General features: G+C 42.8%; 1 protein-coding gene across 3 annotated transcripts in view; it reads left to right on the top strand.

Annotated features, from left to right (window-relative positions):
* Nucleotides 1-644: 644 nt before the first annotated feature.
* LOC124233770 (protein phosphatase 1 regulatory subunit 36-like) overlaps nucleotides 645-21488 on the top strand; it is a 39127-nt gene continuing 18283 nt past the window's right edge. The window contains exons 1-7 of one of the 3 annotated variants that reach the window (XM_046650957.1): nucleotides 645-770; nucleotides 1631-1695; nucleotides 13584-13667; nucleotides 14189-14286; nucleotides 14386-14452; nucleotides 16389-16487; nucleotides 20564-20698. In XM_046650957.1, coding sequence (XP_046506913.1) covers nucleotides 702-770; nucleotides 1631-1695; nucleotides 13584-13667; nucleotides 14189-14286; nucleotides 14386-14452; nucleotides 16389-16487; nucleotides 20564-20698 — 617 coding nt within the window. In that variant the 5' untranslated portion in view covers nucleotides 645-701. The remainder of the gene's footprint in view (nucleotides 771-1630; nucleotides 1696-13583; nucleotides 13668-14188; nucleotides 14287-14385; nucleotides 14453-16388; nucleotides 16488-20563; nucleotides 20699-21488) is intronic. The other 2 variants (XM_046650959.1, XM_046650960.1) reach the window with 2 other exon arrangements.

Raw genomic sequence — 21488 nt, 5'->3', positions numbered from 1 at the left:
CTGCCTATCAACTCAGTTGCAAGAAGGAATTACAAGACACATGATTTGAAAAGCGTAAATGTAAAAATATCAGTTGAACGTCCATTGACACAAAGCAAGTTTCTTTACGTTGGGCAGCACTAATTTTGCGTACTTATTAAGGGTAGCGCTTTACACACTTTATTCCTCAAAAATCCTCATAACCCCTGACTAGGGTATCTTCAGAAGCAAAATCAGTGTTGTCTTGCTCTTGGTCCCACATCTAGTTATGCAGCAGAACCAAGTTCTGAAAACCTTATTTCCACGCTTCCTCCCCTCACCCCCCCCCCCCCCCCAATCAACCTAGTCCCAGTCTGGATTTGAACTTAATCTAGTGCTAACCAAGTTTGGAACAAAAGGATCTTCCCTATAGAACTGAATCTAGTTACTCCAATTAAAAAGGAAACAGTAAAGTGGTTGACTTCACGGTTGGAAGGCCATGCAGCGCTGACCCTTTGAGAAGCATCACCTGGGCAGCTTTGCTATGGCTACGCCAATCAGCCAGCGCCGCACAGGAGGCGAGAGCGCGGACGGAGCCACGCCGGCGCCGAGGTGCCTCCGCTCCAGGTCGCCCGCCCGCCGCGGCGGAAGCACGTCCCCGCCCCGGTTCGCCCTCCGGCCGCGGGGTCCGGCGCCCGCGGGCGGTTGCCTCCGCAGTGCCGGGAGGCGGCCCCGGCGAGGCCATGCACCGGGTGCCGGAGTTTTACTCGCGGAGGAAGCGGCTGGACGGCCATGCCGCGATGCGGCGGGATGTAAGTGCCGCCTCGGTCGCCCCCACGCTGGCGGCCGGTGACGGCCGGCCCGCCGCCCCCGCCCGGCCCGCGGCGCCCGAGACGGCTGGGTGGCGGGGCCGGGCCGCCCGGACTCCTTCCGCCGCGGCCCCGCCCTCCTCCACGGGCGGGTCGCCGCCTGAGCCCCGGGGCGAGCGGTACTCAAAGAGCTACGGGCATATTTGCCTGCAAAAGCAGAACTATGAACGTGTACCCGGGAAACGGTCAGAATTGAATTCTGGCTCCCTACGCGGATATTTAGATAGTTATGAAAGTCCCACCTCGCCACCTCTAATTGGTTGGTTGCAATATAAATAGCCCTACTGGGGACGAGGCCGTCCTGCTGTGGGTGGGATCCCCTGGTGGCGGGGCGGGGGAATGCTGGTGGGTTGTAGCCGCCGCTCGGTGAAAAGGGTAAACTTGTTCTTTGCGGACGTCCTCTGAAGGGCGGGCTCCGTGTTAAACAGGCTCCTCCTATTAGGGGGTGTCTGACGCCTCTAGAAGGTTGAGGCTGCTCTGGGCGTCAGTTTATTGTGGTCTGAGTCCCAATTAATCGCTAAATTGCTATGATGAGCCCTGAGCTAGTGCGGGCTAAGTGAGGTTTTCTTCCTTCTCTTTCTCCCTTCCATTATTCCTTTCTACTGAAACTACACCTAAAAGCAATTTAAAAAAGGATAAAATCCTAGCTTCAGATTAAGAAAAGAGAACACTTTAAGATCCTACATCTTTATTGAATAGAGTTAAAGGGCGACTAGTGGGAATTATTATTGAAAGTTCACTGTGACATGTGGATTCCAAATTGAACTTTTAATTATTTTTGCTGCAATCATTTCATTTTACAGCAATTGGGATTACGATTAGGGATGTGGTACTGGAAAGATGAAACCAGAAGTCTTGAATTCAGAAGGTAAATTTTAACAAAACTTTATTATAGCGTTTATAAAATTTACATGTGCTTGGGGTAAAAAAAATAATTCAAGCAATACAGAAGAGTATAAAGAATAAAAGAAATATCTGCTGAAATCCTACCACGGGAGATAACCAGATGACGAGCAGCTTTCCAGATAGCACTTTCTGATAACATTTGGTGTTACAAGCGTTCTCCCTGTCTGTGTCACATTCAGCGAGTGTGATGTTTCAGGAGCTGCTCTGTGACACATCTATCTGAGAGCAAAAACTGAAATCACTGCTCTGGAGAGGACAGATTATTCAGAAATACTGAAATAAATATTCTACGAAACACAAACTTTAGATTTTGACTCTAATAACATTTAGACTTTATGTTTAATTGATGTTAAATGTCATTATATTTATAATGGAACTATAAATTTCACGTGCTTAGCCAACTGCATTCCTGACCTCCAGCCCCATTTGTCCCACAGCCTGAAAGACGTATCCGTGTGAATCTGTCACAGCAACCTCAAACACATCACCAGTTTTGCCTCTTTTATCCTGTATATGAGTGAAGGGCAATCCCAGCCATCAGTTAACCACCCAAGCCAGACACTTGGGAGTCAACCTAAGCACCTACCTCTCCCTCCACCTTCACATCCAGGTACCACATCTTGTCAATTCCATCCAAACATCCTGTCACTTCCATCTCTTAATTATTTCTCAGTCCTGCACCCTTCTCTCTCTTCTTACCAACACAGGCTTAGTTCTGACTCTCACAGTTTCTTACCTGTATAACTATCTGTAATCCTCCTACAACCAGCTAATTGGTCCCCTGCCTTTTTTTGAGCAGCTTTCCGGATTATCACTTTCTAATAACATTTATCAGCTACTTCCTGTGTACCAGACACTGTGATAGTCAGTTTACCAACCCTTTGAAACACCTGCATGTTAATCCAGTTTTACAGATGAACAAACTGATGTCAAAGTGTTAAGCTGTTTGAGGAAAACTAAGTGACTTGGCCAAATCACACAGCTCAAAGGTGTTTAAGATGGTTTAAATCTAGGACTGTTTGGCTCCAGGCCCACATTCTTAACCACTTTATAAAATTGCCTTTTTGAGTTATAGAAATAGAGTTTTACGTTAATGGGAACATATTACACCTGCTGCAATAGATGGTAAATTTTACAAGGTAAAATTATTAGATTAGAAAAAACTAATTTTAATCTCCATTGAGAAAATGCTGACTCTATTAAAAGTGTATAGCTAGACTAACAATACGAGACACTGTCTACTGTACACCTATTATGACCTGAATATTTGCATATTTTTCTGATTTTTGCAACAGCCATGGAAGGTGAGTGTTAATATCCCCATTTTATAGGTGAAGAAACAAGGTCAGGGAGATTAAGCAATTGAGCCAAAGTCACACAGCCAGTAAGTAGCAGAACTGACATTTTGAACCAAGATTTGTCTGACACCAAGGCCCTTTCTGCCACATACTCTGTCTCCCTCGACCACACTGTAAGCTCCTCAGTGGCAGGAACCGTCTTACTCATCTGCATGTCCCTGGAGCTATCTGCAGAACTTCACAAAGCAGGCACTTACCAGATGTTTATTGAACCTGTTCAATAGAACTAGATTCAAGCAGAGGAAGACAAGAGGCAGGGGACCAATTAGCTAGTTGTAGGAAGATTAGAGATAGTTATGCAGGTAAGAAACTGTGAGAGTCAGAACTAAGTCCACGTTGGTAGGAATAGAGAGAAGGGTACAGGACTGAAAAATAGTTAAGAGATGGAATTGACAAGATGTGGTACCTGGATGTGAAGGTGGAGGGAGAAGTAGGTGCTTAGGTTGACTCCCAAGTGTCTGGCTTGGCTGGGATTGCCCTTCACTCATATACAGAATAAAAGAGGCAAAACTGGTGATGTGTTTGAGGTTGCTGTGACAGATTCACACGGATACGTCTTTCAGGCTGTGGGACAAATGGGGCTGGAGGTCAGGAATGCAGTTGGCTAAGCACGTGAAATTTATAGTTCCATTATAAATATAATGACATTTAACATCAATTAAACATAGAGAAAGTCTAAATGTTATATTAGAGTCAAAATCTAAAGTTTGTTTCGTAGAATATTTATTTCAGTATTTCTGAATAATCTGTCCTCTCCAGAGCAGTGATTTCAGTTTTTGCTCTCAGATAGATGTGTCACAGAGCAGCTCCTGAAACATCACACTCGCTGAATGTGACACAGACTGGGAGAAGGACAGCAAGATAGCTTTGGGATTAGACAGAAAGATAATCATGGGAGTCAAAGTACATGTTAAAGCACAAGAAAATGCGGTTATAAATTTTAAGTGCCAACGTTTTCTTTTCTCGGTCTTCATGTATGTCATTAAAGGCCATCTCAATCCTCTCTTGATATCATGAAAATTGGACCATATGTTTTACTTATTGACCTTATTTGTAAATGAAGTTAATTTGTAGTATTTTTCAAACTAATTTTCAGTGCTAATCTAATAATAACCCACCCCACGTGGCACTATTTCCTGTATGAGCCTACTGATAAATTCACAAGTAGTTTCACACTGACTTTCTTATTCATAAAATAGTCATATTCATAAACTAAAATTTCTTTTGGTTTGTTAGCAAATTATTCTTTTAAAAATGGCTTGATTTTATTTCCACTAATTTTGGAGAATATATGTGGGATGGTATGATTTAAAAGGTAGAATGTATGACATTGTTGAGCAAAAATAGCCAGATATAAAATTGTAAATACTATATGATTCCGTTTATATAAAAATTTAAAATAAGAGGCAAAACAGAACTGTGATGATAGAGGTCAGAATAGTGGTTACCTTTGGGGCGTTATTAACTCACAGCGGATGGGAAAAGGCACAAGAGAACCTTCGCAGGTGCTGGAAATGGCCTATGTATTGATCTGGGTGGTGGTTACATGGGTATATATATAGTAAAAAATCCATCCAGCTGTCCACTTAAGACTTATGCACTTTACTTCACATAAGTTATTCCTCAATTTAAAAAGTAAAAGAAAAGCAAACCCAAACTCCAGACAGTGTACACAAATTGCGGGCAGTTAGGAGAGATGGGGAAAGGAATACCATGAAGAATAGACGGGGAGCAGGCTTTTTATGGTGAAGCTGCTTTGTGTCTAAGCAAGTCTGTGGGAGACCCCTGAGTACCAGGATCACCTTGGGAGTCCAGCTGCTTGGGACAGTGCCAGGAAGAGCAAAGCAGACCTTTGTAGGTTTTAGGACAGACGTAGTGTTTGCATTTGATGGAAATATTGGTACTGATTCCCCTTTAAAGTCTAAGCATATCCTATCACAAATTAAAATGCAGGTTTGAAGTCAGAGAGGACTCGTGGGCTGGAACATGTTCCTCTTTTTTAGAGACAGTACTGCAGAGACTCATGTCATCCCCATTCATGGTGATGAGACAGCGCAGAGGCAGAGGAGGTTGGGAGAAGACAGTGGTGGGATGGGAGCTGCGGAGACAGAAGGCCTGTGGAGTCACTGCTCTTGTACCTAGTTCTGTTCGGAATCGCTCCACAAACCTTTACTGAGCATACATGATGGGACTGCATCTATGCTCCAGAAAGCCTCCTTCCACGGTGGCATGGAGGGGCAAGATTAGAACTGGGGAGACAAGACCGTTATGCAGCAATCCCAGGGAGGGCTGACTAGGACCCCGGTGAAGGCTGACGGGAGGGTGGAGAATCAAAGACTCATTCTAGAGGCAGCTGGAGGTAAAAGGCCTCATGTGCAGGAGGAAGTAGCTGGTAAGACCAACTGTAAGACAAAGGGAGGAGGCAAGAATGTCTGGGTGAGAGTGGATGATGATATTGTCCATTGAGATAAGGAAGGTGGGAGAGCTGGTACGTTTGTGGAGCGGGTGAAAGGTAACGTTTACATTTTTAGACTTGGAGAATTTGACGTACCTGCCTGTGAGACCCTCAGGTCAAGAGTTCAGTAAGCAGGAGTTTGGCCCTCACGAGAGAGGCCGGTGCACAATTAGAGTAGGAAGTGAAATGATTGAGGCCAGGAGCTTAGGAAATACCTACTTTAAAGAATTATGAAAAAAATTTTTTTAATTATTTAAAAAATCAGAAAATATGAGTAAGCAAAAACAGAAAAACTTTATAATGAGATAATAGAAAATATATCTGTTGGTCTCTGCCTCCTGTTCCTGGCACAGAGCTCCTAAAACCCTTGCAATTTCCTAAGTGATAGGAGCAGTAGGAGCGTTTCTTGTTCTAGGTGAGGTGACTCTTAGTGGGCTCCTGGATGGCTTCTGGATGGGGGCTGGTCCCCAGAAAGATCAAGCCACGGTGAGAAGCTTGGAATTTTCAGCCCTACCCCCATCCTCCAGAGACAGGAGAGGGGCTGGGAATGGAGGTAATAACTGACCGTGCCTCTGTGAGGAAGCCGCCATAAAACCCCAGTAGTACAGGAGTTCGGAGAGCTTCCAGGTTGGGGAACACGTCCACACCAGGAGGTTGACACACCCCGACCCCACGGGGAAAGAAGCTCCTGCACTCGGGACCCTCCCACACCTTGCCCTGTGTATCTCTTCATCTGGCTGTTCATGTGTGTCCTTTATCATGTCCTTTAATAAACTGGTAAACATAAGTATGTGTTTCCCTGAGTTCTGTGAGCAGCTCTAGCCAGAGGGGGTCATTGGAATCTCTGATCTGTAGCTGGGCCGTCAGAAGCACGGCTGAGACTGGGCTTGCCACTGGCATCTGAAGTGGGTTGGCGGGGGGGAGGCGGTCTTGTGGGACTGAGTTCTCAACCTGTGGAATCTGATGCTCTTTCTGGGTAGATCATGTCAGAATTTAGTTGAGTTCTCGAACAACATGTTGGTATCCAAGAATTGCTTGTTGGTGCGGGGAAAACCGTCTGCACATTTGGTGACCAGAAGTGTCAGAAATGAAGTGTTTTATGTGAGCAGCAAAGGAGACTCCCAGGGAAGAGAGCCAGGGGAGAACTGGGTTTTTCCCCTACTCAGGAAGGAAAAGGGGCCAGCCTGGTGACACAGCAGTTAAGTTCGCACGTTCCGCTTCTTGTCGGCCCCGGGTGCAGACATGGCACTGCTTGGGACGCCATGCTGTGGCAGGCGTCCCACATATAAGGTAGAGGAAGGTGGACACGGATGTTAGCTCAGGGCCAGGCTTCCTCAGTAAAAAAAGAGGAGGACTGGTAGTAGTTAGCTCAGGGCTAATCTTCCTCCAAAAAAAAAAAAGAAAGAAAAGAAAATAGCATATGATCAATATTTGGGGCCGGCCTGGTGGCGCAGCGGTTAAGTTCGAATGTTCCGCTTCTCGGTGGCCAGGGGTTCGCAGGTTCGGATCCCGGGTGCAGACATGGCACCACTTGTCAAGCCATGCTGTGGTAGGTGTCCCACATATGAAGGAGAGAAAGATGGGCACAGATGTTAGCTCAGGGCCAGGCTCCCTCAGGAAAAAAGAGGAGGACTAGCAGCAGTTAGCTCAAGCCTAATCTTCCTAAAAAAAAGGAAGGAAAAATCCTGAGTTTTTCCTTTATACCTGCCCAGCAAGAGTAACTGTTAGTATGTTAACATCTTATTAAATAGCTTCCCAAATCTTCTTCTATATATGTGTATACCTACACACACATTTTAAAATTTACTACATTCTGATTTCCATTTCTTTTTTCTCATCACAAACTTGTACATATGTACTGAAAAACAAATACATAAATGTGCAAAGTAGAAAGTGAAGATTCTGCTACACTTCTACCCCCAAAGACCACCAGTGCACCAATGTTAAGGCTTACCACCTTATTTTTATTTTTTTGTGCTCAACGTACTGGTTACATTTATTTTACAGCCTGTGGCCAATAATTCCAATATCTGAAATCTGCACGTTTGATTTTGTTGCCATTTTTTTTCTTACAGCATTATTTTTTAAATGTTTATAAATATAAACGTTTTAAACTTTTTATTTATTTTTAAAGATTTTGTTTTTCTCCCAAAGCCCTCTGGTACATAGTTGTGTATTTTCAGTTGTGGGTCCTTCCAGTTGCGGCATGTGGGATGCCGCCTCAGCATGGCTTGATGAGCAGTGCCATGTCCCTGTCCAGGATTTGAACCAGCAAAACCCTGGGCTGCCAAAGCAGAGCGCGTGAACTTAACCACTCAGCCACGGGGCTGGCCCCCTAAACTTTTTATACTAGAAGATTTAAAACATAGACAAAAGTAGGGAGAATGGTATAATGAACCCCAGTGTACCCATAAAACTGCATCAACAACCACCAAATTAAGGTCAGCTTCATACCATGTACCCCCATCTATTCCTCCCCTTGATTATTTTGAAGCAAATCCCAGGAATCATATCATTTCATCTATAAATATTTCAGTATGTATCTCAAAAAAATAAATACTCTCTTAAAAAATGTAACTAAATTACTATTTACACACCTAAAAATATGAATGATAATTTCTTAACATCATCACATATTCAGTTTTATTCGGATGTCTCTTATTGTCTAATAATTTTTAAGTTGTTCCTATCAGGATACAGGTAATTTCCGTACATTACAATTGGTCTGATATGTCTCTTAGTCAATGTGCGTGTCTTAAGGTTTTTTGTTTGTTTGTTTGTTTGTTTTTGAGGAAGATTAGCCCTGAGCTAACTGCTAGCAGTCCTCCTCTCTTTCTCTCTCTTTTTTTTTTTTTTGCTGAGCAAGACTGGCCCTGAGTTAACATTTGTGCCCATCTTCCTCTACTTTATATGTGGGACGCCTACCACAGACAGCATGGTATGCCAAGGGGTACCATGTCTGCACCTGGGATCCGAACCGGCGAACCCTGGGCTGCCAAAGCGGAACATGTGCACTTAACCACTGCGCCACCAGCCGGCCCCTTAAGGTTTTGATAGGTATCTTCACATGGCTCTCAGGAATAGCAGACAGGCAAAGAAAGAGGAGCTACCCAAAGAGAAAGAGTGATTAGACAGGTCAGAGGAAAAACCTGGAAAAACCCTGAGACACAAAGCCTTCCGAGTCAAAAGAAGGTTTTCTAAGAAATGGGATTGGAGGGGCTGGCCCCATGGCCGAGGGGTTAAGTTCGCGTGCTTTGCTTGGCGAGCCCAGGGTTTCACCAGTGCTGATCCTGGGCGTCGACTTAGCACTGCTCATCAGGCCATGCTGAGGCGGCATCCCACATGCCACAACTAGAAGGACCCAAAACTAAAATATACAACCATGTACTGGAGGGCTTTGGGTAGAAGAAGGAGAAATAAAATCTTTAAAAAGGAAAAAAAGAAAAAGAAATGGGATTGGAGTAGGGAGTGGTCAGAGCTCAGGGTGGAGCAGATACTGAGAAGCAGCCTTGGATTGATTTAACAAGTTAGGGATCGCAGGGGACCTAGATGAGGAGCAGTTTCAGGAGGGCAGTAGGATGGAAATCCGATAATAGCAGTTTGAGTGAATCTGAGATAAATAGGAGAAACTAGCAGAGAGAGTACTCTTGTCAGGAAGTTTACCAGTGAAGAAGGAAAGAGAGAGGGGAGCCTTTAGGAGATCCAGTGCTAAGGGAAGGGGATGTTTTTTTCCTCCCCAAAGCTCCCCAGTACACAGTTGTATATATTTTTTTAGTTGTGGGTCCTTCTAGTTGTGGCATGTGGGACGCCGCCTCAACATGGCCTGATGAGCAGTGCCGTGTCCACACCCCAGATCCAAACTGGCAAAACCCCAGGCGGCTGAAGCGGAGAGCGCGAACTTAACCACTTGGCCACGGAGCTGACCCCTGGTTTGTTTTAATGGTAGGAACATCTCAAGTTTGTTTGTCTTGGGAGAAAAAAGAGATGGATTGGAAGGAAGGAGGATGGGAATGGGATCAAGAGCACAGATTAGCTTGGAAAGATAGAAGCAGCTTTTCCACTGACTGTGGTGGGAAGGAAGTAATACAGACAGGAAAGCTTGGGAATTGGAAGCTGTGCTGCTCTCCTTACTGAAAATAGGCCAGACCCTTCCAGGCTACTACTGGGAGGAGAATCTTTTGGTAGCAGTGCTGTTGACCCTCACTCTTTCCCCTGAGACTGCTGCTGTCCTTGGGGTTCACTCATCAGTAACTGCAACCACTGCCACACTGGGCTGGGGCCAGGGCTGAGGAAAACCACATTCACCCAAGTACCCTGACCCAGTACCCAAATTGGGCCATTTCCTGAAGCCCAGGGGACAAGGGAGCCAGGGAAGTCTTCCCAGGGGACGTGATATCCAAGCCAAGACCTGAGGAGAAGTAGGAGTTGAGAAGGCAAAGGGAGATTTGGTTGGGGAGGAGGAGAGAGCATTCTAGGCAGAAGGAACAGCATGTGTAAAGGCCCAGACCTGAGAGGGCATGGGATGTATTTGAGACTGCGGGCAGTTCCATAGGCTGGGTATAGAGTTACAGGCGGATATTAAGAGATTGATTAGAACCGCGTGCATGATAAATAGTTTGGAAGGAGGCAAGACTGAAGGCAGGGAGGTCAAGGAAGAAACAATTGCAGAAATTCAGTTGACAAATGATGGTGGCTAAATTTAGGATGGTGGCATGGGAGAGAGGGAGGTAGGAAAATTCAAGATATATTAAAGAATTAAGTGATTAGTGGGCAGAGATGGCTGAGGGTGATGGAGGAATCAAGGATGACACCATTTTCTGGCCTGGACACCTGGTGGATCTTGGTACCCATTTGCTGAGATGGGGGAAATAGGAGTAGGAAATACAGGTTAAAGAGGAATGAGCTCAGTTTGGGACATACTGAGTTTCAGGTGTCTGTAGGGTGCCTAAGCGAAGGTGTCCAATAGGCAGATGTATCCGTTTATAAGGCTACAGAAGGATCTGAACCTTAAATATAAATTTATGAGTTATCAGTGTTAGTGAAGTAGATGAAATTACTCAGAGAAAGTGAGAAGAGTAAGCAGGTGGAATCCTGAGAAAGGCCCTCATTTAAGGAGCATGCCCAGGAAAAGAAGCTTTTGAAGGAGACTAAGAAAGAGCAGCTACAGATGAGGGGTGGGGAAGGGAGTTTGGAGTGTCGTGAATCCAGATAATCTGCTTTGCAAAGCAACAGCTTGACCTCAGGGCTGATCAAGGTCTATCCCATCAATTTAACACCCTGGCAATCTCTTGCAGGGTGCTGATCTCCCTCCACAAAGGGTAGGCCACCTTTTACACCCACTAGCCAACCAGAGTTCACAAACTTCTGGGTATTCTCAAGTTCAGGTGGAGAGAAGACGATCGCTTTCCTCTCCCCTGCCTTACAGTTCCTGGCATCTTTCCTGGATGAATGACACTGGAAATCTTCCCCTTCAGAGAAGACCTAGCTCCCTATTCACAGGCAGGTCTTACCTTAGTTGTATAGATTATACTCTGGGAAAGATAGCTGTGTCAGAATACAGCAGAACACCCGCAACCTCCATGCAAGATATGGACACACAGCGACTGGCGGGGAAGGGGTGGTCATTATTTCTTAATAGGCAGTTAAGGAAGAGACAATGGAGAGTGGTTTGGAGGGAGACCTGGGTTCAAATCCTAGCTCTGCCACTTACTAGGTGGTCATCATTTGTCAAGTTACTTAACCTCACTATCAGTTCCCTTACCAATAAAATGAAATAATAATGCCTCATGAGGAATAAATGAGGGTGTTGCATAATTCATCAGCATGCATGCTTGTTTCTCTGTCTGTCAGAGAATACCTTTGTTCACAGGCCACCTCTGGGTTGGCCCATGAAGCATGCCACTCTACACTTTACACAGTGTCAGAAGTCCTATACCTCCTTGTTTCAAGTGCCCCTACTCCCAGCTGGGAGAGAACCAGCAGCCTGTAGGAATCTTTGCCAAGGCCATTGACTCCCCTGAGAACATACAGCCGAGGAAACACTACATCTCCAGAAGCCCCAAACTTCTCTTGTTTTTCATCATGGCCTAAGAGAAGACTGATAACCACCGAAGAGCTCTGACTTGTGTGGAAGTCAAAGTGGTCCAGCCCTCTGCATTATAGTGACGGGTTCTAGAGGGAAAATATGATTTTTTTTCTTATTTATTTCAGGGCAAAGAGAAATGACATAATTATGTTGTGATATTAGGAAGGCACATAAACGAAATGTGGTCTGTGAAAGGACCAGATTCTAAGTGGGTTGCCAGATTGAGGGGGAGACTGGAGACTGCAGGAAGGTACACAACCAGCTCAGACTGTGGTTTGGGAGCCGATCCCAGGTAATTCAAAGGACAGTTTTCAGTTATTACTAGTGATGCTTCTTACTGATTCCAAATGCACTTGAGCGTAGGCCGCCTTTAGAGCTATGGCAAGTCACTGGGAAAGAGAACCCATCTCAAAAATTGAGCTAGAGGATGACTTCCGTCAAGTGAAAAGCCACTCAGACAAGTGTGGAGTAGGGAAGGCATGACCAAAGGTCAGAGAATAAGGATTAGAGGTTTAGCAGTAAATGCCAGACCATTGGCTAAGGGCAGGCACTGCCTGCCACAAGTTTCAAACACTGGGGTGTGGATCAGACTCTCTGAGCCTTAGTTCTCCATCAGCAAAATGACAGTCATGTACTAGATGATCTTTTAGATGTTCTCTAACCCCAAAATTCTATGATCTTATGATTTTATAATTCCAAGTTCATTGAATTAGTTCATAGACCTGATCTACAAGATAGTCTCAAATATATCCTTTCAAATTTCTTATTTTAAGTTTCTCTCAGCTGAAATCATTTCAAGCAAACTAATTAGGCAAGGAACTTTGAGTTATAGGGTTAGGACTGGGAAAAGAGTAGGAGACGGCAATTTCGTTTGACGTTAATTGAGATTGGGTGTTTCTGTCTTCTCTTGTCTTCTAGAGAAGAGAAACCCTGGGGAGGGCTGGTGAAGTGAGAGTTCTCTAGCCAATGGCTTGTAAGTGGCCAAAACACTGTGATGATCCAAGGAAAAACGTGGAAACAACTTTGTAATCTTGTTTAGGATGACTATATTAAGGAAAGAGGTACTAGTCTGCACACTGACATCTAGCAAGCAGAATGCACTTCAAAGAGCCATTAGAAAATGTCTGACTCTTTGGGACGTTTGAGTATTTTGTTAAGGGCTATGAATGGAATAGAACAACATAGTATTTCTTCCTGTATCTCTCTATCAAATTCCTTTTTTAGTTATGCAGGTAGTAAATTGATACATTCTTGTTATTAAAAAAAATAATACAGAGGTATACGGATGTGGAAGATAGATTTCTTCCTTACCATCCCAGGTCTCTGCCCCATGACTTGACTAGAGATAGTCAAGGCCTTTAGAAGAGTTCACAGCAGTGACAACTGAGATGGCTGCTCTGGAGGCAGGATTGCCTGGTGGGGAGGCACATGGCTCTGTGGCTGGAGAAGCTGGGCCCCAATCTTGGCTTTGGCACTTGCTAAGTATCTTGGTCAAGTTACTTAATCTCTTTATAAGCTTTGACTTTTCTCATATGCAAAAATTGCAATAATGGTAATATTTTCCTCATAGAGTTGCTGTAAGGATCGAATGAGATGGTGCTTAAAAGTAATCAAAAAATCAGTAAATAAAAAAATCCTTCCAAACCGATCATGAGCTTTCTGTTTCTTGTGAAGTTACTGCAACCTTACCAGCTGGAACTGTTTTGTCTGTGGTAGTATTCTGCAGGCTACTGATACATAGAGGCTGAATATAAAGTCTGAAATGTTAATCTTTTTTCTAGATGATTGTTTTATCTGTAAATGTGTGAGTTGAGTACCACTGTACCTCAAATTCGCTTCAAGCTCCACTCGTAGTATATGCTTATCCTAAGATTCCATGAGCTGTAGTCATAGTATGATTAGTTTTCCTCTGGGAAAGGGTTAAGTTCCGAATTTTCTTATTTCTCTTACAGTTTTTCATCTGCAGTAGATCTCAGGGAAAGAGGAAGAGGCAAAACAGTTCACTTTGCTGAAATTGATGGTCCAGCTTCAGACAGGTAGCTTACCTTCCCAGCAGGGAGGTGCTGCTCATAGCTCCTCTCAGCAGAATGGCCTAAGCCTTTACAAATTCTGAGAAAATACCATCCTGTCATCCTAGGTTGAAATGCAAATACCTATCAAGGAAAGAACATGCACTATTTCACAATTGTGGTGGGAGTTACAATAATCCCGACAAATGTATCCCTCTAATAATTTGGCTATTAGCAAATTTTCAGCTTTTTATACTTTTTTTAAAATCTGAAAATGGTACATACAGCATAAGTAGTTGATTTAAATGATCTATTTTGGATGGGTGGTATTTACATTTTATGTCAGGCAGTCTGTATTCCTCCTACCCTAGCACACTAAATATAATGTTTAATAAAATGAATTCCAAAATGATCCTACATTAAAGAAACACATGCATGACACTCAGACTCTCATTAGGTTATAGTAAAAGCTTCATACACCTCAAGATAGAGTAAATACAATTAAAACCTTTCAAAGAACTACCAGAGACTATCATATTCGAAAACAGGTTGACAGATAAAAGGCTTGCTTCAAGAGACGATAAATCACCTAAAGCCTTAGAGAAACGAGGTCAGCAAGGCAACGTTACACTGCATGATGCTAAATGTGAGTAAGTGTTTCCTCTTCCTTACGTCTGGGATGTGGTGCAAACCTCTGAGGCAGCTCTCTGTCCCTCTTTCAATTGTCCATCTTCTCTCCTTTCAGTTGTTGCTTTGCTTTTGCTACAAGATACTGAGATGCAGAGGATCTGTTCTTTTACAACGTTTATGAGGTATGGAATGCTTGTGAGACACTTTAGAACATTTATCCTTTATTTTGAAGGAATTCCTTCTGAGAAATGATGACAAATCTGACTTTTGGAGAAAGGGCATGGGACTGGCTCTAGGCAAGCCATCCTCTCAGGACTCAGTCTCAAAGACTGAGACCAAAGAGAGGAAGCCAGAAGTCACAGAAGCCCCAAATAAAATCCCAGGGCAAGGAGTGTGGAGAGCAGGTTGTCAGAGTCCCACAAAGACTGCACTGTGTTTATAGACTATTAAAGATATACCGATTTATGGGAGATCAGTCTTCTCCACTAGTCACGTGTGGCAGCCCCAACACGCACTAGGTGTGTGACTCTAGGTGAGCCTCTGACCTTTCTAAGCCTCAGTTTCCTCAGATATAAAATTGGTGCCTCCTAATGGTGACTTCATATGGCTGTGCGGGGAGGGTGCCTCACAGGGCTCCTGCACTTGTGAGTGCTCAGTGAGAGCTGGGTACCTGTGGCTACTGGCAGCCCTGCCACATCCCTCCGAATTCAGTGAAGCCTGCTTATGGCGAACACCTTCTCCGCCTGAATCTTCATTCCATGGCAGGAGCACTCTCAGCCTGACTACAGAGCAAGCTAGGAGCACCAGGGAGTCAGCACCCAAAAGCAGCCTTCAGTCAGGGCTGTGCCGAAGGGGGAGCTGATAGATAAATATCCCAGCTTCCATCTGTCGGGATAACTCTGAGAAGTCTCTGTGATGTCTCCCAGAGTCCCCCAGCCTGAAAGACATTTGTCGACAGTGATAACAAACTTGTTACCACCCTCTTTGTTGACTTCCTTCCCTTTGCTGTCTCACTTCCCCGCTCCCCTGCTGATGTTTCCTGAGATCACTTCCCAAGCAAACTGCTTACTCTCAAGTCTTTGTCTCCGGGTCTGTTTCTGGGAGAACCCAGCCTAGGACAGGTAGTTGTTAATATCATGAAAAAAATCTGCAATGCTCACCTTCATCCTGCTCTCACGGTATAGTTGAGGAAAGCATGCCAAAGAAAGAATTTCCATTTGGGGCTAAAAAGAAAGCAGCAAAAATCTTGTAAGAATATTTAGAAAGAAAACAACGGCTTCTAGTTTTAAAACAAATTAGATAGGCTTGTAAATCAGTGCAGTCTTTTGGGAGAGCAATTCTTATGCAATTTAATATGCATATATACTGCATCCCAGCAATTTCACTTCTAGCAAGTTACTCAAAGATATGGCTATAAGGATAATTATGGCACAATGGCTATAATAGTTTTAGAAGACTTAAATATCTATCAATAGAGGACTAAATTGTGAAATATAGAATACTTATTCAGCTGTTTAAAAGAATGAGGAAAATCTATACATACTGTCATGGGGAGAGGTCCATGCTACACAGGGATGTGACAAAAGCAAGTTGCAAAGACTTGTGTATACAGCATTATCCCATTTGTTACCAAAAGTAATTTAAGGCATATATCCATGCTTATATACGTGTGTTGGTGGGGGAGGACATTATATATACTTGTCTATGCCTTAGAAAGTTTAGAAAGGATTCATGCCAAACTCTTCACAGTGGCTACCACTCGGGAGTAGGATAGTGACAAAGAAATGAGAGGAGAGAACTTTTACTTGCTGCATTTGTGTACATTTTGTTAAATGATGGACACATATTGCTTGTACAATAAAAACTTTGTAAAAGTGGAAACTAATTCTTAAGCAAAACTATAATTTAGTATGTGACCTCGCCAAAAGTTTTGTTTACAAAAATCAGATTTCTTACATCTTCAAGAGGATAGTAGATAGAATTTTAAATGTTAAACTAGTCGTGTGATAACATGTATTTCTACTTATTCTTATGTTGTGTGCCTGTATATTTTTTATGAGAAGGTTTATGTTTGAAATATGTTAGCATTAATTTCCTTTTTAAAAAATCTCCCCATAGGAATAAGAATCTTGACAATTTCCTCATGGCATTATTGTACTATTTATCTCATTACTTGGAAAAAAACTCACTGGAAAAGAAACCCAAAAGCTATATGGTGTAAGTAGGATTTTGTAGTGCACTTTAAAGTTTTATCACTGCCAGTATTAAAACTAACTTTTGTCTAGAGTAAAGAAATGATGGAAAATTTTAAATCTTTGGAGTATACTAAAACATTTTATGTGGGAGGAGTCCACCAGTTTTTAAAGCTCACTGAATAATTCAGATGGGTATTTTGGTAACAAAATATTCCAAATAATATAGATAGTGAAAATAAATAGTGCTGGCTTTCTAATAGAAATAAAATGAGAGCCACATATGTAATTTAAAATTTTACAGTAGCCATATTTTAAAAATGTAAAAAGATACAGATGAAATTAATTTTAATAATATATTTTATTTAACCCAATGACTCAAAAATATTCTCATTGCAACATGTAGTCAATAATAGGAAGTTATTGATGAAATGGTTTACTTTTTTTGGTAGTAAGTCTTTGAAATTCGGTGTCTATTTTACGCTTACAGTATAACTCAATTCAGACTAGCCACAGTAAGTGCTCAATAGCCACGTGTAGCTCATGGCTACCATATTGGACAGTGCAGATATAGATATTGTTTCTATGATTTTTATACTTACAAAGCTCTTGCCAAAGCATTTGTAAGCATCTAATAAAAAACCTAAGAATTTAAAAAATTAACAAATATGATCAAAATGATATTCCATATCACAGAAGAAAATAAGATCTTGTGGGCGACAAATGAACAATGTAACTGCTGTAGGCAGAGGTGGCTCAGAGTTACACAGGGCAAGAATCTGAGAACTGAGAGTCCAGAACAGAACAATGCCTCTCAGGCTGGGTGACCTTTTGCAAGCCCTAGATGGAACTTTCCAAGTGCCCCAGCTGCCCTGCCCAGTACATGCAGAACCAACCCAGTGATTTAGCTGTTAGGAATGCGGGTAGAGTCAGCAATTTGTTGCTGTAGCATGTTTTCAAAATGCAAAATCCTTGTGTACAACCAAGCAGCTTGAGAAACATTTTATAGAGAGATAAATGTATTTGGACAGCAGTTTTGTAAAGAACCAAATAAATAATTCAAATCCTCCTGCTCCATAAAGCCATCATAATATGCAACATCCGTGTTATTTTGGGGCTGCATTTCACAGCAGAGCAGCCAGAGATCATGAAGTGTTTCTATGTAGCAAGCAAAAGGGCTCCAGCCAGCTGTGGGCTCAAAAGATTAGAGTTGTCTTACTATCCCCCAAAAGAAACTTATTCGACTTTGGTGGCACGTTAGGTTATATTTTCTATGATGTCTTCTGATTCTGAGGGTTATTGCTAATCTATCAGAGACATTTATTTCATTTCTTAATTTACAGGAATAGATAACAGAGGAAAAAGGTTTCTTTTTTTCCCCCTGAAATACAGATGGGGTTTTAAGTCTAATATGGAAACAAGGGTGACAATTACAAACAGATTCAGAAAACGATGAGCCACTTTATAGGGAGTGGGTTCAGAGTTTGAAAAGGAAAAATTGAATTGCTTTCTCTGAGCCAGGGATCCTGGTTCAGTAGGGGCCCAGGGAAGTCCTCTAGACCCTGCCTCACCCCTGCTCAATCCCAGGTACCACCCCAGGTGCTTCTAAGTAAGAAAGATTTCTTAGTTGTTTTAAAAATGCGCTAAAACTTCCTAGAACACAGTGGTCTAAGGTAGACTTTCTTTGAAGGAATTGCTTATAGTATGACAAAGAAAAATCCAAGCCTTAACGTTATTGGTCCTGTGGTGTGATTCTAAAAAAATTATAATAACTTTTCATTTTCAGGCTTTCAGTAGTCAGTTAGTTTAACTATTATAATAGAAATAAATATAGATTGTGTTGAGATATCTGGACATACATAACTTTAAGAAAAAAATTGATTTTAGTTGAACTAGTGAGGTATACCAGAGATAATAATAGGATCTCCTTTACAGAGTTATCATCCAGATTAGATGACATAATGCATATTATCTCAGCTTGGTGGTTGGCACTTTCGAGGAAAGCCTACAGCCTGTGAGAGGAGAGCAGAAGGGTTGTAGAAGTTTATCAGAGATACACTTTGATGGTTTTAGATGACTAAAAGCCCTAATTCCAGAAAAAAGAAGCCCTACCCCATTTCACAGATGAGGAAGCTACTGCTCAGAGAGGTTAAATAGCTGGTTGGAGATTACATGCTTAGTTAGTGGTGGAGCTGAGATTAGAACCCAGGTCTGTCCAGAAGTCCAAAGCCTGTACCTAAACCACCGTGCAGTGTGCCCACACCCCCTGCCAATCACCTGTGCTCTCTTGTCCAGAGTTTATCCATTTGTAAATAGGATGTATAGCTGCTGAACAAAGGCACAATTATGCATGTAGTTTTAAACATCATATCATAAGTATTTTTCAGGTTCTTACAATCTTCATAATAACAGTTTTAAATGGTGGCGTAACTTTCCATCAAGCCAGTGTATGTTGTCGACTTACTGACTTACCTATTAAGAGGCAGTATAGTGTAGTGGTTAAGGGTACAGACTTTGGTGCCTGGCTTAAATCCCACAGGGACTCATGGGTTAGGTTAATAAATGTCGAGTCCTTAAACAGTACCTGGCTGTATTACTGCTCCTTTTATCCCTCTATTTTATATACTTTGGGAGGTTTCTGTTTTTCTGACAGAGAAATAGACAAACCAGAATTGCATTGAATATCTTCATGCATTAGATTTCTTCCCTAATTTTGAATAATTTTTTTAAAAGAATAAATTTCCAGGAGAGATGATTGGGTCAAAGTTTATGACCAATTGTATGACACTTGAAATTATTATCAATTTTTTTTCCAAAAGATTATACCTGGGCTTGCTTTAAATGCCAGTCTCTACCCAGAGCTACTGACCCGGCATCCTGGAGAGAGAGTGGCATTGGGAATCTGCACTTTTAGCAAGTACCCCAGGCAATTCTTACATGTGTTATGACTTGAGAACCATTGGCTGAAAAGTTTCAAGGCATTTCTTGATTGTTGTTGTTTGGTTTGGTTTGTTTTCTACAGCAAAAGAAGAGCATTGGTACTGGCAGCTCTGGCAAAGTAGGGGTGAAGGGTGAGGGTCGGGGCCACTCAAAGAAACAGGGAGGCAGGCACAGTGATGGCCACTGGGGTGTGTGTGTGGGAGGGTGTTGGGTTACATGAAATTTGGGTATTTAAATTAGAACCCACTTTATCTATTCCGGAAACTCATTTTATCCCAGTGACTCACAGGCCTTGTCATCATGTGATGACATTTTGTGCTTGGAGGTATCTATATTATCCTAAACCCACTCCCTTCCCCCACAGCAAATGCTCATGTGGCCAGTCCAGTGGTTAACATCCGAAGGGGCAGTAGTTTGTCCCTGTTGTTTAGAGTGTATTTCATTTGGTTTAAATCTTTCTGAAAATTAAAAGGCAGAAAAAACCTAGTGACACTTCACTTTTCAATAGCAATCATTGGAATGCCTTGTCAGCAATATTGTTTCCTGCCGTGTTCGCTGCAAAAACTTCTAAAATTAGCCTTCAGACATGCTGTAGCCTACGAACAGATTTTCTTTCAGAAAGTTCATTTGCAATTCAGTTGGAACTGGGGCTGTGTTTTCACAGGGAAGCAAAGTTGTTATAATTGATGCCAAAGTTCCCAGAGTCGTAGTCCACAGATGCCTCCTTAGCAAACACAGAGCTGAGGCAGACACCGAGCCCCCAAACTTAGTAGGAACGTCAGGAGCCCAGGGAGCTGAGGGGGGAAAGAGTCTCCATGGCTGTTTTAGCAAAATAGCAGGAAAGGGGGCTGAAAGCTGCCTCAGAAACCAGGGTAGGGAATTTGTTAGTCAAGGTGTTCTGTATAAATTAGGACTGCCTGTGTATAAAATTAAGGATACGTAGCATAAACTGTAAAGAATCTATAAAAAAGATGCTGATTACAATGATAAGCATCAAAGGCCTGTGAGGACCTCCCTCTGCCACAGCTTGAATAAAATAATGAAAAGATAAGTGAGATATGTTGACTCATATTTCTTTCAAAATAGTTTATACTTCTGACTTTTTGCTAATTAATAGAGGCATTTGCCCAAATTACTCCAAATTCTCGTTTTTCTTTTCAGGGGCCTTGTGGAGAAAAAAGAGATGGAATTGGTTCTAAGGAAGTTGGAGGCAGCACAGAAATACTTGGCGGAGAAGTACTGCGTCCTCGTCCTGGGCCTGGGCATGCCGGACAAGCACCACATGTGCTGTGGGAGGTAAGCGCGCCCCCGTTTCACCAGATCTTCTCTTTGTACAGCCACCTCCTGAGACCCTTAAATGTGGCTCTGGGGGCCTGTGAGAAAGTTTCCTTTTTTATTGTACAGAATAACTGGGCTTGGGTGAGACTCTGTCCCAAACACATAGGATGTCTCGTTTGAGAGAGACAGGGAGGATGGGGAAATCCGGAATCTCAGCTGATACTTCACCAACCCTCCGCTGCCTGGGTTGGAACTTTCCTCTCAGGAGACGGCAGCTCAGTGGAACCTTGCTCTCAGCCAGGAAGGCTTCCTGCTGCCAGGCAAGGGCCGCTCGGCTGCCTAGGGCGGGAGGCCTGGTGATGAGCTGGTGTTGACGGGCATGTTGGGTGTGTCCCCTCTCCTTTCTCTGCCTGTTTTGTTGGCAACAACAGTTGTGGGTACAGGCTTGTAAGGTAGGGGTTATAAAATGACTTCATTTGTGGGAAGATCATTTTTACCTTAGGATGACAGTTTATACACTCCTGGAATTAAAATTTAAAATTGTCTCATCACAGGAAAGTTTGGGATCACAGCAGTGAAAGCTCCGATCTTTAACCCAAAATCTCCTTCTCTGAGTTTCACAACAGGCTCAAGATCCACACGGTGGTCAGGGCCAGCACTTTTGTTTTTAACTTTAGAGGAAAAGAACCCAATACGTGACTTCTCTTTCTCCACCTTCCCTACATTTTCAAAGCACAGATATTGTATGTGCTTTTTTATGTTGTACGTTTTCTATGTATCTTCTTCTATTATTCTGCTTACATAGTTT

Source organism: Equus quagga, unplaced genomic scaffold (genome assembly GCF_021613505.1).
Source record: "Equus quagga isolate Etosha38 unplaced genomic scaffold, UCLA_HA_Equagga_1.0 220_RagTag, whole genome shotgun sequence".
Classification (NCBI taxonomy): Eukaryota; Metazoa; Chordata; class Mammalia; order Perissodactyla; family Equidae; genus Equus; species Equus quagga.
Note: the sequence above shows the minus strand (reverse complement) of the source record. Positions and strands in the feature narration are given on the sequence as shown.